Genomic DNA, 16,813 nt, shown 5'->3' on the forward strand with positions numbered 1-16,813 from the left:
GATGGTGTGGCTGTGTTAGGGACTCAGGCAATGGAAAGGACCTTGACGTGGTGCCTGAGCTTTCCCATTTGGCCAGATGTGGTGACTAACCTTTCCAGTTGTGATTTTATCTTAGCTGTGAGCTAGCTGGTGAGTGCTGGGTGTTTCTATGTGTTGTATTACTTTTTGTTTGTAATCCCCCTTGTTTCTTGCATCCATTCCGGACTGGGGTTAACTGCCTGTGGCTCTGGTGACATCACAGCTTTTTTGGAGTGCTATTTAGCACCCAGGGCTGGATGTTGCTGAGTCACATGATGTGTACCTGGTCCGGTCTTGGAGTGCAGTTCCCTTCCATGTTTTGTATTTTCTCTGGGTGATTACTCCACCTGTGCACCCCTTCTTTGTTATCAGTTTGTTTGGCTTTGTGAGCTCGCATGATGGTGTGGCTGTGTTAGGGACTCAGGCAATGGAAATGACCTTGACGTGGTGCCTGAGCTTTCCCATTTGGCCAGATGCGGTCACTAACCGTTGTGATTCTATCTTAGCTGTGAGCTAGCTGGTGAGTGCTGGGTGTTTCTATGTGTTGTATTACTTTTTGTTTGTAATCCCCCTTGTTTCTTGCACCCATTCCGGACTGGGGTTAACTGCCTGTGGCTCTGGTGACATCACAGCTTTTTTGGAGTGCTATTTAGCACCCAGGGCTGGATGTTGCTGAGTCACATGATGTGTACCTGGTCCGGTCTTGGAGTGCAGTTCCCTTCCATGTTTTGTATTTTCTCTGGGTGATTACTCCACCTGTGCACCCCTTCTTTGTTCTCAGTCTGTTTGGCTTTGTGAGCTCGCATGATGGTGTGGCTGTGTTAGGGACTCAGGCAATGGAAAGGACCTTGACGTGGTGCCTGAGCTTTCCCATTTGGCCAGATGCGGTGACTAACCTTTCCAGTTGTGATTTTATCTTAGCTGTGAGCTAGCTGGTGAGTGCTGGGTGTTTCTATGTGTTGTATTACTTTTTGTTTGTAATCCCCCTTGTTTCTTGCACCCATTCCGGACTGGGGTTAACTGCCTGTGGCTCTGGTGGCATCACAGCTTTTTTGGAGTGCTATTTAGCACCCAGGGCTGGATGTTGCTGAGTCACATGATGTGTACCTGGTCCGGTCTTGGAGTGCAGTTCCCTTCCATGTTTTGTATATATATATATATATATATATATATATATATATATATATATATATATATATATATATATATATACGCTTTAGGATGCTTTATCCAGAGCAGGAGCATGATAGATTAAAGGAATAGCTTAGTCAAAATTAAGCTTTCTTGATTCAGATAGAGCATGCAATTTTAAGCAATATCTAATTTACTCTTTTTATCAATTTTTCTTCGTTCTCTTGGTATCATGGCAATGTGTGAATTTTAATCAAACATTAAAATTTAAAAAAAAAACACGTCATCTGTAAATGTTGGAGCCCTGAAGTGACCTTTCCTGCAGATCTCCTTAGCTGTAAATTATATCATGTAGTCAACAAATATATACATATGTATATGTCCCTATACATCAGTAAATATGTGCCCTGTCTACTGTATACAGCCTCTACAATAGTGATGAATAGAGCTTTGATGAAGCAATACCATGTTTGGTAATACACCTCTACAATGTCTACTGTGATCATTTGAGAGTGTTTTGCACATGCACAAGAAAATAAACTGTTTCCAAATAGCCATAAATAGTTGCAAAGATGTCCAAAATGTATTTCGAGGACTTATCAAATGCCTTGAGGTGTAACAATTGAAAAGTTAAAACTGGCCACAAAAAGGTGTTGAAAAGTCACTAAAAATAATTTGTGATTGAAAAGAACTTTTTGGCCACATAGGAAAAATAGGGCTTTTATCGAGGATACGAAAACACGCTTGTGAGTGCAGGAAATGTCGAAAACAAACTATTGTGATTGTGTCCAATCAAAAATGAGCCTTTCCAGCCACAAAAAGAGCTGAAAAGGCTGCAGTCAATAGATTGGGATCGAAAAGTTTGGGATCGTGATAGTCATTAGATTGGGATCGAGACTCATGTTGGAAACCAAAATAGAGTGTGGAAGCAGCTTCTTGTGGACGTAAATGATTTGTCATTAAAACTAAGTAGATTACCCTGTAGGAGGTATTCACTGCTTTCTGAAATGATGTTCTACAGCAACAGTGCCATATAAAAGTGGAATTTGTCAATTTCTAGCTCTATGAAAAGACTTTCCTAGGAACCTGCTGGTTCCAGCCATGCCAGAATTACGCTTTGTTATCAACAGAAAATATTTCTGTATCCCTTTGTTTGATAGAAAATATGTGTCAAGCAGACACTGCTTTAAAATATCATGCACAAATCTTAATATGATTTATTAACTGGATAAATATAGGTAAAAAAAAAAATAGAAAATACAAATATTGTTTAATAAGATATTGTGATATTCCATAATGTCATAAAGCTTAAGACGAACAAAGCGCCATGCATATATCGTGTAAGTTTGTGGTTTACTTATAAGCTGATTATATTTTAATTTTTTTTGTAACACACACACACAAAAATTATAGTATATAGATCAATCAAGTAATGCATACAACTCATTTGTCTGGGAGTGGATTTCCTTGCGTTGCATTTCTGACCAATGCCATAAGCTGCCTTGAACAACATCACAAATACATAAGGCCTTATAGATATATAGTAAAATATGAGATAATAACCCTCACTTGGATGTCCTTACCCAGAATTCCTAGCTGCAATAAAATGACTGGTTGTTGAGGTTGTTGGTTGTTGTAGGCCGCTAGCAGGGGGTGTCAATCATCCCGATCGTATCCGATTGGGATGATTGCTGTCCGCCGCCTCAGAGGCATATGCTGCTTCTTAAATCGGCCTCTTTGACTGTACATATAGACATATAGGAAACAATCGTTTTATTTAAAGGGACATTCTAATGTATAAATGATTTTTTTTTTTGCTTGAGTGACTTGAGCTTAGTACGTGTTTAACCCTTGTAAAGGTGTTAAACACATCAGTAGAGTTCTGTTCGGAACTCCCAAGCAAAACACAGCCAGCGATCGCCTGGGTCGTGCAACTGCTGCTCCTGAGCTTCCTAAGTGGGAATTGACTTATTTAACTCCTTTGTAGCGGTTCAAGACATAGCAAGCTCAAGCCACTCCTGTTGTAATTATTTTTTGAATTCAATTGCCCATTTAACAATATTAATAACTGAGTTTGTTTCACTCATCAATTCTTTTACTCACATCTAAAAATGGAAAACGATCAATGACCTTGTTTAGTGAATCATAAATACATGTTAATAAACAATTACAATATTCTCTAAGATTGATATAGTCAACATATTTTAGTAAATACTTTGCTATCCCTGCAAATGTTATAAAGACACTGTCTGGCTCCACTCTGTTTTTCTACTTGTAATTACCAAAGCTGACCTCTGTCAATTTTAACAACATTATGATTGTATAAAGCTTGAAAAAAAATAAAGCGGAAATCAATTGTTCTAAAATATCAACTACAAGGAAGCTCATAGCTACATGATAAATAAATGTTTTCTTCACAGAAATAAAATCAATAGCTAAAAAAAAATCTTAAATGCAAGTAGCAAATAATAATTAATTCCCAATTTAAGATAATTAATCATAATGAATATTTTTTAGCAGATCATTCTGTTTAAGGAAAACATACATGTAATAATTCACAGGGAAATAAACATTAATTTGTTGAGCACGTACAAAAATTGCCTAAGGCACTTACAATCTATCTAATTGAATACTGTTTTCATGCTGAAGAAAACAGAATGAATCCTCAGTGCTGAAAGCTGCAAGAACATCAAAGGCATTTCCACCATGAAGTGCACAGAAAAGCATTCCATATCCCCTGGTACTTTAGCCAGAGAGGAGTCTGCCTCCCTTATTCCTCTTACTTGTTTTGATTTTTATTTTATTAATATTTTTTTGTACAGTGCACTTTATTTCTACAGAGTTTAGCCCTGAGGGTAATTAATTCATACACAGGTTGTAAGATGATGCTTTTTTTAAAAACAATGTTTCCTCTATTCCAATCCATTAGAATTCTGCTGTGTGAAACTAATTTATTTTTACCTTTTATCTATGTTGCTCTGATTTATTAGTAGTGAAGTTGTTTGAATTCATTAATGTGACAATATTCAACCTTTTCTATTTCATCTAAAAGCCAATGTTTGAAATTGTTTCATATAGATTTTTTTTTTAAAAAGGATTGAAAGGTCAAAAAACAAATTATTAGGGTATTTCAGTTTAAATTATATGCATTTTTATAATAGACCTCTCAACTGTCACTATTTGTGAGGGACAGCCCCTGATTATGATTTCTGTCCCTTTGAGATAGCCATATGTCCCTCCTTACAGAATTACCCTTAGCCTCACCCAAGGAACATCCATAAACATCCACAAACTGTCCATACTCACTCACAGACCACCTGGAAACACCCACAATCCCGCCCACTAATCACCCATGGTCCCTCCCCCAACATTGCCCCACCCACAAAATAGTGACAGGCTCCTATCAACCTCCTGTGTCCCAATTTTGGGAGGTATGTATTTCCATTAGCAAAAAGTTATTACTGTTTTTCAGTGGCATACGCACATATCCTGTGAACCCGTGCACCTGTATTCAAACACCATCTCAGAGAGCTGGTTGTGGTGTATATTACTTCTGAAGACGTAATTTGTGTCATACAAACAACTGCTGAGTCTCTGAGCAAGCATGGTGTTTGAATCCAGGTGCAGTGGCCCTCACAGGATATGTGTGTATGCCACAGAAAAACAGTAATCATTTTATTAGAAGAATTTTTTTTCTAATGGAAGTATATTGCAAAAATACTTCTATTTCAAATTGAAATGTACCTATTCACATTTCATTTTTGACCTTTCTATCCCTTTAATTGATGTCCCTGAGCTGAGTATACCTGGTTTTTCTGTGGAAGTTTCCCCTATCAGCCAGTGAGCAGTAGAGTCCCAGGACTCAATTGTAAACAGTCATGGACTTGCTGTTTCATTTTAAAATGAAAAGTAAGATTTTATTTAAAGGGGCATTAAATACTAAATACATTTAATAAATACAATATTTAGTTTATATCCATCTGGTTATGGATGCCACATTGTTTAATCTAGCTTTCACTGCATTCCAGTGATGACCTGTTTGCAGTCTCATTCAGTTACCTGCAGAAAAACCTAGGTTACAAAATGGCAGCACCCATAATAAGACGAAGGTGCATGAAATGCATTTAATATTTAACATCCCTTTTAACCTTTTTTTCATCCAAAAATAAAGAAGACATATTTAACAGCTCCTTTTTCATATACATGATAGAAAAAAGAGTAGCATGTCTATTTATGCAACGCAAACTGCATGTGCGATAAATCTGGAAAATCTGCTCTTTGGCATTTGGTGATGCTTTACAAATAATAAAAATAATCATACACTTGCACTGGTTAAAAACATGAAAAAAATGTAACAGATTTTCTTTTTTTTTATTATTTCCTCAGACCTACACAGAGGTACCAATACCAAAATGGGCTTTCAAGTGACCAAGGCTGCTGATTTAGATAAATTCAAAAATTATTCAAAAATGTGAGTGAAATGTGTTTTCTAATCTAATAAGCCTTAAAGGGACAGTATCCACCTATTTTCATATAACTGCATACAATACACACTACTATAAAGAAGAATATGCACAGATACTGATATAAAAATCCAGTATGAAACCTAGAAGCTCCCAGTTTAGCACTGTTGATGAGGTTAGGCTGGGACACCCACTGAAAGGGGCTGGGAAAGCAGGAACAGGCAGACACACCTGCTCACCAGCATATGAAAATACCGATTACACAACCAGGAATCTGTAGACATCAGTATACATCTTAAACTTTGGGGCTGGGTTAGGAGTTACTTAAAAAATATAAATTTTTACAAAAACACTACAGATGGGCTATATAGATAGATGATCTACAAAACATTTATGCAAAGAAAAATCTAGTTTACAATATATCTTTAAGGACATAAACATCAAAATAAAAGCATCATGGTTTGAATAGTGCATGCCGTTTTAAGATACATTTACTTCTGTTATCAAATTACTCTGTTCTCTTGGAATCCTTTGTTGAAGAGCATATCTGCTCAGAAGCCTTGACCTGTCCTGAGGACTATATGGTAACTGAACTTGCAACAATATACACTGCTACCCTGTAGTGCTCAATAACTGATAGCATAATTACTCTTCACTAGAGGATACCAAGAGAACAAAGTACATTGGATAATAGATGTAATTTGGAAAGTTGTTTACAATTGCATGCTCTATCTGAAATATAAATTGGGACTTCCATATCTCCATAATGCAAAAAGTGCCAGCCAGGATTTCACAGTGCAAAGTAAAAATAAAATTGGAAAACCATTCTAAAACTTGGTTTTCAATTGAATTGGAATGGTGTTGAATTTTAATAATTGTTATTGCTCTTCTGTTGAAAAAAAGATCAATTTGTGTAAACAAAAAAAAAAATTAAAATTCAAATAAAATTGTTCGGGTGAGAAACTGTTAAGGTACAAAGGATAAAGGAGCACTGAGTACAAAATTGAATCTCCATAAAGGGCTAGATTACGAGTGGTGCGTTAACTGTAGCACACAAGCGATATACAGTATTTATCTGCTTTTTGCGAGCGACGAAAATAGTGCGCATATTATGAGTTGAAAGTAAACGTGTTTGCTTGAGCACAAACAAATTTGCACAAAACACATAAAAAATTCCATTTAACAGTACAGTTACACTCACATCATTAACACCGTCTGATAAAAATTATAATTTTTTTAAAAAAATGCAGGGTTTAAAGATATGACATTTCAGGTGTTAGAAAAAAAAGGTAATTAGAGGGCTTTAACAAAGATACATACACAAATATTTATATGTATGTGTGTGCATTGGAGCCCTTTGTAGTCAAGTAACTGAAAACATGTAAATTCATATTTATGCAATATTTATATTTAATAAAGTGTTTAACTGTGAATGTACTGTAAATATTTCACATTCCGTAGCGCTGAATATATTTATATATATATTTATATATAGATAGATATAAATATATACTTTACCAAAAAATAATTTTATATATATATATACACATTACCATTATTGATTGCATTTGTGCTCTGGACTTTGCTGTTGTCCTTTTTAACTGTTGCCTTCCTCGTGCATTGCTATACTACATGTGTGTATTCATTGTTAGAAGTGTATAACCATTGCTAGAATGTTTTTATTGTATTGCATAATTTTTATGTGAAAATATTCTTTTAACTTTTATCACGTATAAATAAATAAATATATTATTGTGTATTTGTTAGCCGGATACTGAAAATATTTAGCTCTTTTATTTAAATAGGGATTTAGGGAGATTCCCCGTAGCTGTTGGCTTTATCTGGCAGTATTCTTTTTTGAAGCGCAGTGACTTAGCCTCTGTTTTTTTGAAGGGGGTTTGACAAAATGCTTGATTTTAAATAGAGATGACTGTATAGTTGAGTATATTTATTTTTGTTGTTATTGTACTAGTATGTGTCTTTGTGGTGCTTGTGAAGGTGTGTGTCCTATTTTTTTACTTGCAAAGTACCTGTTATATTTGTGATACTAAATAACATAGGTACTAATATGCAATATACCCGAGAGTGTTACACTTGCAGCAATTACCAAAGCAAAGTTATATTTTATGATATAAACAACTGGGCTTAAAGAGGCTGCACCATCCCATAGGACAACTCCTGAGGGATTGATGCAGCCTCATTGCACTATAAACTATGTTGTTTACGCTGTTAATAAGATAATAAAGTGTTTACACTGTTTGTACTCTAAGAAAGTGAAGAGTCCATTAACTCTAATAATATGTTTTGATTTTATTTAGCAGACACTGTGTTTTATAGCAGCCTTATCTATGTCCCAGTGAACCAAGATTTGGAGGAAAAGAGATAAGCTTCTAATGTTGGTACAAAACACACTAAAGATTTTAATTATGTGTGGCTTTCTAAGTTATTATATTTATGTCAATGCAAAACTGAGCACTTCTATTTTATTCATTTTTAATTACTGCGCATGTGCATGTGTCATAAAACTTTATAGACGCCATATTTGTCATACCAGGAACACTAATTCATATCTCCTTACCTGCTGCACGATTGTGGTTAGTTCCAGGCACAGCTGAACAATGTTGTTCTTCAGAAGTGAATATTCAGTAACACTGACAAAGGGAGACCTGCCAGAGAGAAGCAAGATTCACATTACTACTTTACACTGTTCCAACAACGACATATACTTTTTTTTATAGAGGCAGACATTTACAGATTGATTTAGAATGGAGTTTGTGTATAAAGTATATGAGGAGATTACTTTAGAAGATAAATAAATATATATATTCACACACACATATATATATATATATATATATATATATATATATATATATATATATATATATATATATATATATATATAGACACAGCCACAGTAAAATACATTAAAGGGGCAGACAGTTAAGTAGAAATTAAATTTTCATGATTCAGATGCAATTTTAAACATCTTTCCAGTTAACTTCTATTATCTAATTTGTAAAGCTATCTTGGTATCCTTTGTTGAAAAGCATACCTAGGTAGGCTCAGTACTTATGTACTAAAGGGAGTGAGCTTATGATTGATGGCTCTGTTGAGAAACAGGTGAAACCAGAAACAAATAATATTTTTCTTTACCTTACACTGTTCGATTACTTAGCAATTCTTTTTGTAGTTATCTATTTTTACTTGGCTTCACATAGAGAAGTACAGTAGATGCTTGGTTTATCATCGATGCAGGTTATATGTGTTAACAAACAAGTTCTCTACGTAATGTATCTTTAGTAGGGATTTCTTTATACTTAAAGGACCACTGTAGTGGGGAAAAATGCTCTTTAATTGTAATTTTATCACTATCGTCCCTGAAATTCTATGGGCAATATTTATCACAAGGCGAATGACCCGATCACAGGCTCTTTCATTTCAGCCTGCAACTGATATTTATGTTAAACCGCTGCTTCATAAACTCGCTAATTTAGAGTTGGGGGATGAAAATCATCCCAGATTCATTTGACCGGGGTGATTCACAAGACCTATACTCATGTAATTGGTTGCGTGAGAGTAGGGGACGGACTTGCACAAGCGTTTGCCCATGTAACGTAATAGGGAACAAATACGTCCCACGATCTGTGATCCAATGTAGACATGTTCACAACATGTAAATCCTGTCCACTCACAGATTGATAAATCTTGCCCTATGTGTTAGTTTAACACTTGCAAAATCAGATTCTGCAGCTGCGTGAATCAGCAGTATTAATCATCAGCCAGTCACAGACTCATATATACAGTATATATATATATATATATATATATATATATATATATATATATATATATATATATATATATCAAACATAATCAAAGAAAAAACCGGCTAGGATCCTCAGTGCTGTTAAAACAAAGCTTTTATTTTACCAATTTGGTGTTTATGTGTGTGTGTGTGTGTGTGTATATGTATGTGACTGTGTGTGTATTTATGCATGTATGTGTGTGTGTATGTTTGTGGAACCAGCAAATTACAGACCTTGTTACTACATGGGGGCAGGGGGTAAACAGTGTCACTATACAGTACCACTGTATATAGTACGGTGGGGCTGGAACATGTCACAGACTACTGTAGTCACTTTATAAAGTACTGGGACGGGTAGGGTCAGGCCAGCCATTTCACCGGCAGATTACAGACTGTGTCAATAACTCACTATATACAGTACTGGTGGGTTAAATAGTGCCACTATATACAGTAATATCAAATTCACCTATGTAAAAGCGGGCCCGTCTTAGATTCTTGCACATGGGCCCTGTGGTTTCTAGTTATGCCTCTGTAGAGAAGGTAAACAAGTCTTTTGAATCCACCTTTTCCAGATATTGGGGCACATTTGTCAACCACAGTGCAAAAAAGTTCCCTACTAGGGAACCTGTCCACTAGGGTTTAAGATGAGCAAGCAGCATCTGATGCTCACATTTAACATTGCCCAAGCAGGGCTTGTGAATCTCTGAGGTCAATACCAGTGTCTCTCTGGCATGTTATTGTACAGTATGTGTGCTGCATGTACTTGTTTATATATGTATTTTGCTTTTTAACTGCTAATTAAAAGTCTGAAAAAAATCCAAAGATATGATCTAGAACGTATTACCGATTACACAATAAAAATAAACATGTAATTGGATACATGTAACTGTGGGACCTTAATACTAACAGAAATTATGATTTATCACCTCTGTGTCACATGACTATAACAAACCAATGATTGGCTGTTTGTAATCATGCAACCTTTGCAGTAGACACTTTGCAGTAGAGAAGAATTTGAGATGTTTACAATAAAAGAATACTTAGTGATGTTGATCTAAATTTGAATACATATTACATATACACGTAGAAGCTACTATATGGACAGTGCAAAATACGGAAGGTGTATCCCTCTATTCAACTGATAGAAAGTAAGGAGCATCTTCTGCTAACCTCTAATTGGTCAATAGCATTTAAATATCTGGCTTGCATGAAGTTATTAATGGCTTAATAAAGACTGTCTTGAGAGCTCAAATACGCCTTCCTTTATTTCTTTAATTTTGTTGTGTTAGCTCTGTTGCAGGCGCAGCCCTCCGCCTAATTCTGAGGTATCCAGATAAGTCTAGTAAATAGGGTTGCAGCAGTTGTACATCAGCATTTTCTTTTTTTCTATTTATAATTTTAATATATAATGTGCATTTGAAAAAATACCAAGTTTGTATTTGCATTTAATGTCACAAAATTAAAATCCAACCAGCTAAAATAGCTCAGTGGCTGAGTTCTGTGACTGGGGTTTGAGTCTGAGGATGTGACCCACTGAATGCATTTCAGATGCTTATTAGATTTATTTTGTTAGATGGAGAAAAGACAAAAACTATATTGAAATTTCTACCAGATATCTGAGAAAAGCACCAGAGGACTTTTTAAAGGGACATTAAAGGGACACTGAACCCAATTTTTTTCTTTTGTGATTCAGATAGAGCATGCAATTTTAAGCAACTTTCTAATTTATTCCTATTTTTAATCTCACTTTGTTCTCTTGCTATCTTTATTTGAAAAAGAAGGCATCTAAGCTAAGGAGCCAGCCAATTTTTGGTTCACTACACTGGACAGCACTTGTTTATTGGTGGGTGAATTTATCCACCAATCAGCAAGAATAACCCATTCTTGCTTTTCAAATAAAGATACCAAGAAAATGAAGAACATTTTATAATAGGAGTAAACTAGAAAGTTGCTTAAAATTGCATGCTCTATCTGAATCACAAAAGAAAAAATATTTGGGTTCAGTGTCCCTTTAAACCTAAAAATGTTATTTTATTATGATTCAAGTAGAGAATACACTTTTAAACAACATACCAATGTACTTCTGTTAACTAATTTGCTTTATTCTTTAGATATTTTATGTTGAAGAAATAGCAGCTCACATGGATAAGCCAATTACAGGAGGCATCTATGTGCAGCCACCAATCAGCAGCTACTGAGCCTAACTAGATATGATGTTCAGCAAAAGATATTAAGAGAATGAAGCAAATTATATAATAAAAGTAAATTAGAAAGTTGTTTAAAATTGCATGAACTTTCTTAATCATGAAAGAAAAAATGTGGGTTTCATGTCCTTTTAAGGATGTTAGGGAGATAAAAAAAAAGAAAATAAATACCCTATATAACATCATCTCATTTTTATTTTAGATATTCCTGCTTTATTTTACCAGAATTAACACAAGGAAGCTAATCAATTCAGTATTGATGATGATGATGATGTCTAATGTGTCTAATGTGTTTTAAAACAGATTTTTTTTCACTTAATTAAAACAATATTTAATACATTCATTACCTAAATAATTCCTATTTAAGACTAAATACTTACCTATAAAATAAATCCTAAGCTAGCTACAATAAAACTAATAGTTACATTGTAGCTATCTTAGGTTTTATTTTTATTTCACAGCTAAGTTTGTATTTATTTTAACTAGGTAGACTAGTTAGTAAATAGTTATTAACAAAATACATTTATCTAAATTACAGAAAATAATAAACACTAAATTACACAAAATAAAACAGAAATTATCAAATATTTAAACTAATTACACCTAATCTAATAGCCCTATCAAAATAAAAAAAAAATAAAAAAAAAACCCCTAGCCTACACTAAACTGCCAATAACCCTTAAAAGGGCCTTTTGCGGGGCATTGCCCCAAAGAAATCAGCTCTTTTACCTGTAATAAAAAAATACAAACAACCCCCCAACAGTAAAACCCACCACCCACACAACCAACCCCCCCCAAAAAAAAAACTACCTAAAAAACCTAAGCTCCCTATTGCCCTAAAAAGGGCATTTGGATTAGCATTGCCCTTAAAACGGCATTTAGCTCTTTTACGAATTGCCTAAAGTCCCTAATCTAATCCATCCTCAACGAAGCCGGGAGAAGTCTTCATCCAAGCGGCAAGAAGTCCTCAACGAAGCCAGGAGGAGTCTTCATCCAAGCGGCAAGAAGTCATCCTCCAGGCAAGCAGAGTCTTCATCCAGACGCATCTTCTATCTTCATCCTTCCGACGCGGAGCGGTTCCATCTTCCAGACATCCGGCGCGGAGCATCCTCTTCTTTCTATGGTTCTTGAAGAATGAAGGTTCCTTTAAATGACGTCATCCAAGATGGCGTCCCTTGAATTCCGATTGGCTGATAGAATTCTATCAGCCAATCGGAATTAAAGGGTAAAAAATTGAATCAGCCAATAGGATTGAGCTCGCATTCTATTGGCTGATTGGAACAGCCAATAGAATGCGAGCTCAATCCTATTGGCTGATTGCATTAGGCAATAGGATATTTTATCCTTTAATTCCAATTGGCTGATAGAATTCTATCAGCCAATCTGAATTCAAGGGACGCCATCTTGGATGACGTCATTTAATGGAACCTTCATTCTTCAAGAACCATCGAAAGAAGAGGATGCTCCGCGCTGGATGTCTTGAAGATGGAGCCACTGCGCATCGGAAGGATGAAGATAGAAGATGCCGTCTGGAAGAAGACTTCTGCCCGCCTGGAGGACGACTTCTTGCCGCTTGGATGAAGACTTCTCCCGGCTTTGTTGAGGATGGATGTCCGGTCTTCAAAAACTGTAAGTGGATCTTCAGGGGTTAGTGTTAGGTTTTTTTAAGGGTTTATTGGGTGGGTTTTATTTTTAAATTAGGAATACAGCTCCTCACAGTATAAATGTAGCAATATTGTGGCGATTCCAAAAAGCAGCAGGCAAATATTTGTTACAAAACAAGCATTTATTAAAACATGTCACAATGGACAGATAAAAGGAGCTCTATGAATTTGCTCTACGTGTTTCAACGAAGAACTCGTCTTTCTCAAGAGCTAAATTTTTATAGCTCTTGAGAAAGACGAGTTCTTCGTTGAAACGCGTAGTGAAAATTCATAGAGCTCCTTTTATCTGTCCATTGTGACATGTTTTAATAAATGTTTGTTTTGTAACAAATATTTGCCTGCTGCTTTTTGGAATCACCACAATATTGCTACATTTATCCTGTGAGGAGCTGGATTCCGATTATTTCGGAATGAGTATACTGCATATTTTTCACACTATTGAATACAATACCTCTCAGTGAACATTTTATCATTTGCAGTTACACCTACATTATGGGAAAGTAGACAGAAACTTCATTATACTTTCAACTGTCTTGCGAGGAGCTGGATTCCGATTATTTCGGAGTGAGGATACTGCATATTATTTATATTTTTGAATACAACACTTCTCAGCGAAAGTTTTATCACTTGCAGCTACGTCCAGATTAGTGAGGAATAGACAGAAATATACCATACATCTAATATAAGGTTCTACAACTGACCAAGTTGGACTCTGAAATTTTCGGAGTAAGTATACTGCACTAATTATCAGATGCTGATCTACACAAACATAAGCCAAGTTATCTCTTCCTCAGCTTTAACCGGAACACTAGAAAAAGAACTCTTTAGGACCTGCGCCTCTTTATCTACTATCTACATTTCTAAACAGTCTTTGGGAGAGACTGGTAGAAGGCAGCGGTTCACAATAAGGGGAGTATTATTCTTGTCATATCTGTACTGATATTGTTATAACATCTACCATATTCTGTATAAAAACTTTGTGTGTTTATGTGTGTGTGTGTATGTGTGTGTGTATGACTGTGTGTGTATTTATGCATGTATGTGTGTGTGTGTGTGTATGTGTGTATATATGACTGTGTGTATTTATGCATGTATGTGTGTGTGTGTGTATGTATGTGTGTGTGTATGTATATTTGTGACTGTGTGTGTATTTATGCATGTATGTGTATGTGTGTGTGTTTGTGGAACCAGCAAATTACAGACCTTGTTACTAGAGCACGGGGGGGCGGGGGGTAAACAGTGTCACTATACAGGACCACTATATACAGTACAGTGGGGCTGGACCATGTCACAGACTACTGAGGTCACTTTATAAAGTACTGGGGCGGGTAGGGTCAGACCAATCATCTCACCAGCAGATTACAGACTGCGTCACTAACTCACTATATACAGTACTGGTGGGTTAAACAGTGTCACTATATACAGTAATAGGGGGTCAGACCATCTCACAGACTGTGGGCACAGGGTACCTCCTTTTCCAGACATGTAATCTGATTCACATTTTTTTCCTGTTAAATGTTAAAAAAAAAAAAGAAAAAAAGAAAAAAAAGATATGTATCAAATTCACCTTTTTTTGTGGGGGGGGGGGGGCCTTCTTAGATTCTTGCACCTGGGCCCTGTAGTTTCTAGTTACGCCTCTGATCATAATTTAAGGCAGGCCCTTGATACAAAACAGGACCAGAATGTTCACAGCAAGAGACCTATCTATCAAGCCGTCAACTATGCTGTATTCAAAGGCACCAATACGCTCGCCTAACATTGCCTAACATCGCGGCTGCGGACCTGAATATGCTCTCCTTATTTATAAAAAAAGCTGTCAAAAAGCCGCGCACCAAGTACGGGGCGATGAGCAGCGGACTGTTGTTAACTAACAGTCATTGATCTCTCTGCTATTCAGCTTTTTCCCAAATTTATTTATACCCTGTCACTAAATACCGCCACTATACTAAAATGTTTAACCCCTATCCTGCCACTTCCCGACCCCGCCGCAACTAAATAAAGTTATTAACCCCCATCCCGCTGCTCCCGGAGCCCACCAGAACTCTAATAAAGTTATTAACCCCTATCCCTCCGCTCCCGGAGACCACCGCAACTCTAATAAAGTTATTAACCCCATCCCTCCGCTCCCGCACCCCTCCACAACTAAATAAATGTATTAACCCCTAAACCCCTGGCCTCCCACATCACTACCACTACCAAAGGAAATCAATAATAAAATGCCTGGGGAAATTTAAACCCGATGTTGTACTGCTCCAAGAATTACATCTTAAATCCCCAGAAATTCCTAAATTTAAAACTAATTGGGTAGGTGAGGTTATCGCCGCCACACAAGATACTAGGAAAAGGGGAGTAGCGATCCTTTTGAACAAAAAAGTAGTGTACCAAATTGGAAATAAAGAATCGGATCCTGAGGGACGATTTTTAATTATAGAAATAACTATTAATAAGGTTAAATATATATTATGTAATATCTACGCCCCTAATCAAGTTGACCGGGAGTTTTGGGTTAATTTTTCAGTGAAACTACATAGATATATAGGTCAAAATCTAATAATAGCTGGAGACTTTAATCTACTAGCTGATCCTAGTCTAGATAACTCAAATAAAAAAGATAGCAAATTTAGAGAGAAGAAAGTGCGAATTTTCCAAAAATTTTGCTCACAATTGGGGCTTATTGATATCTAGCCGGTTCAGAACCCGGTGCGTTTTTATACATGCATGTCTAAAGCTCATCAATAGTTATCCAGAATTGACTATTTTTGTATCTCAGATTCCCTGCTGAAGTGGAAATGGGAGGCTAAAATCGAGGATATTGTAATTTCTGATCATTCTGCCATATCGTTGAGCTGTAAGTCAGGTATGAATGGTACTGTTAATAATAATATATATTTTCCCAAACATTTAAGTAACAATACCAACTTTCAAAACTTGCTGGGTAATAAATGGCTGGAATTTTACAATCATAATTCAAATTATCTTGGGAAAATAGAAGTGTTTTGGGAGACGGCCAAAGCAGTCATACGCGGTGAGATAAAATCTTATATGATTCAGCAGAATAAAAAATTTAGTCGTATTGAATTGCAGTTAGCCAATCAAGTTAAAAGCGCGTACAGAGCCTATATAGTTAACCCCATTAAAACTAGGTGGGATATATATGTGAAGGCGAAAGCAACCCGAGACATTCACTTAAAACAGAAAAGTGCCCAAGAAGTTCTTAGATTGAAGGCTCTTTATGGAGGATATACTGGAAGATCCGCTAAATATCTTTCTAGAATCACTAAGTCCAGTTTTAGGAATGCCATTCCGGGCCATTAAAAAGGGTACAAAAAGATTCACTAATCAGCTAGACACTGAAAAAGTATTGTTTGAATTCTTCAGTGATTTATATAAAGCAGAACCTCATAAGTCTATTAAGCAAAAAGAATTTTGGGATAGGATCCAATTGCCTAAATTGTCACCAGAGATAACTTTGAATATTAATTCCCCCATCACAGAAGACGATATTGTATCCGCTATTAAAATGGC

The 16,813-nt window shown here is 36.0% G+C and overlaps 1 protein-coding gene across 1 annotated transcript in view; it reads right to left on the reverse strand.

Moving 5' to 3' along the window:
* The window catches only part of LOC128660873 (connector enhancer of kinase suppressor of ras 2-like), a 957,001-nt gene that overhangs the window by 752,123 nt on the left and 188,065 nt on the right, over positions 1 to 16,813 (reverse strand). The window contains exon 4 of the mRNA XM_053714957.1: positions 8,191 to 8,278. Coding sequence (XP_053570932.1) covers positions 8,191 to 8,278 — 88 coding nt within the window. The remainder of the gene's footprint in view (positions 1 to 8,190; positions 8,279 to 16,813) is intronic.

The sequence above is a fragment of the Bombina bombina genome, chromosome 1 (assembly GCF_027579735.1).
Source record: "Bombina bombina isolate aBomBom1 chromosome 1, aBomBom1.pri, whole genome shotgun sequence".
NCBI lineage: Eukaryota > Metazoa > Chordata > Amphibia > Anura > Bombinatoridae > Bombina > Bombina bombina.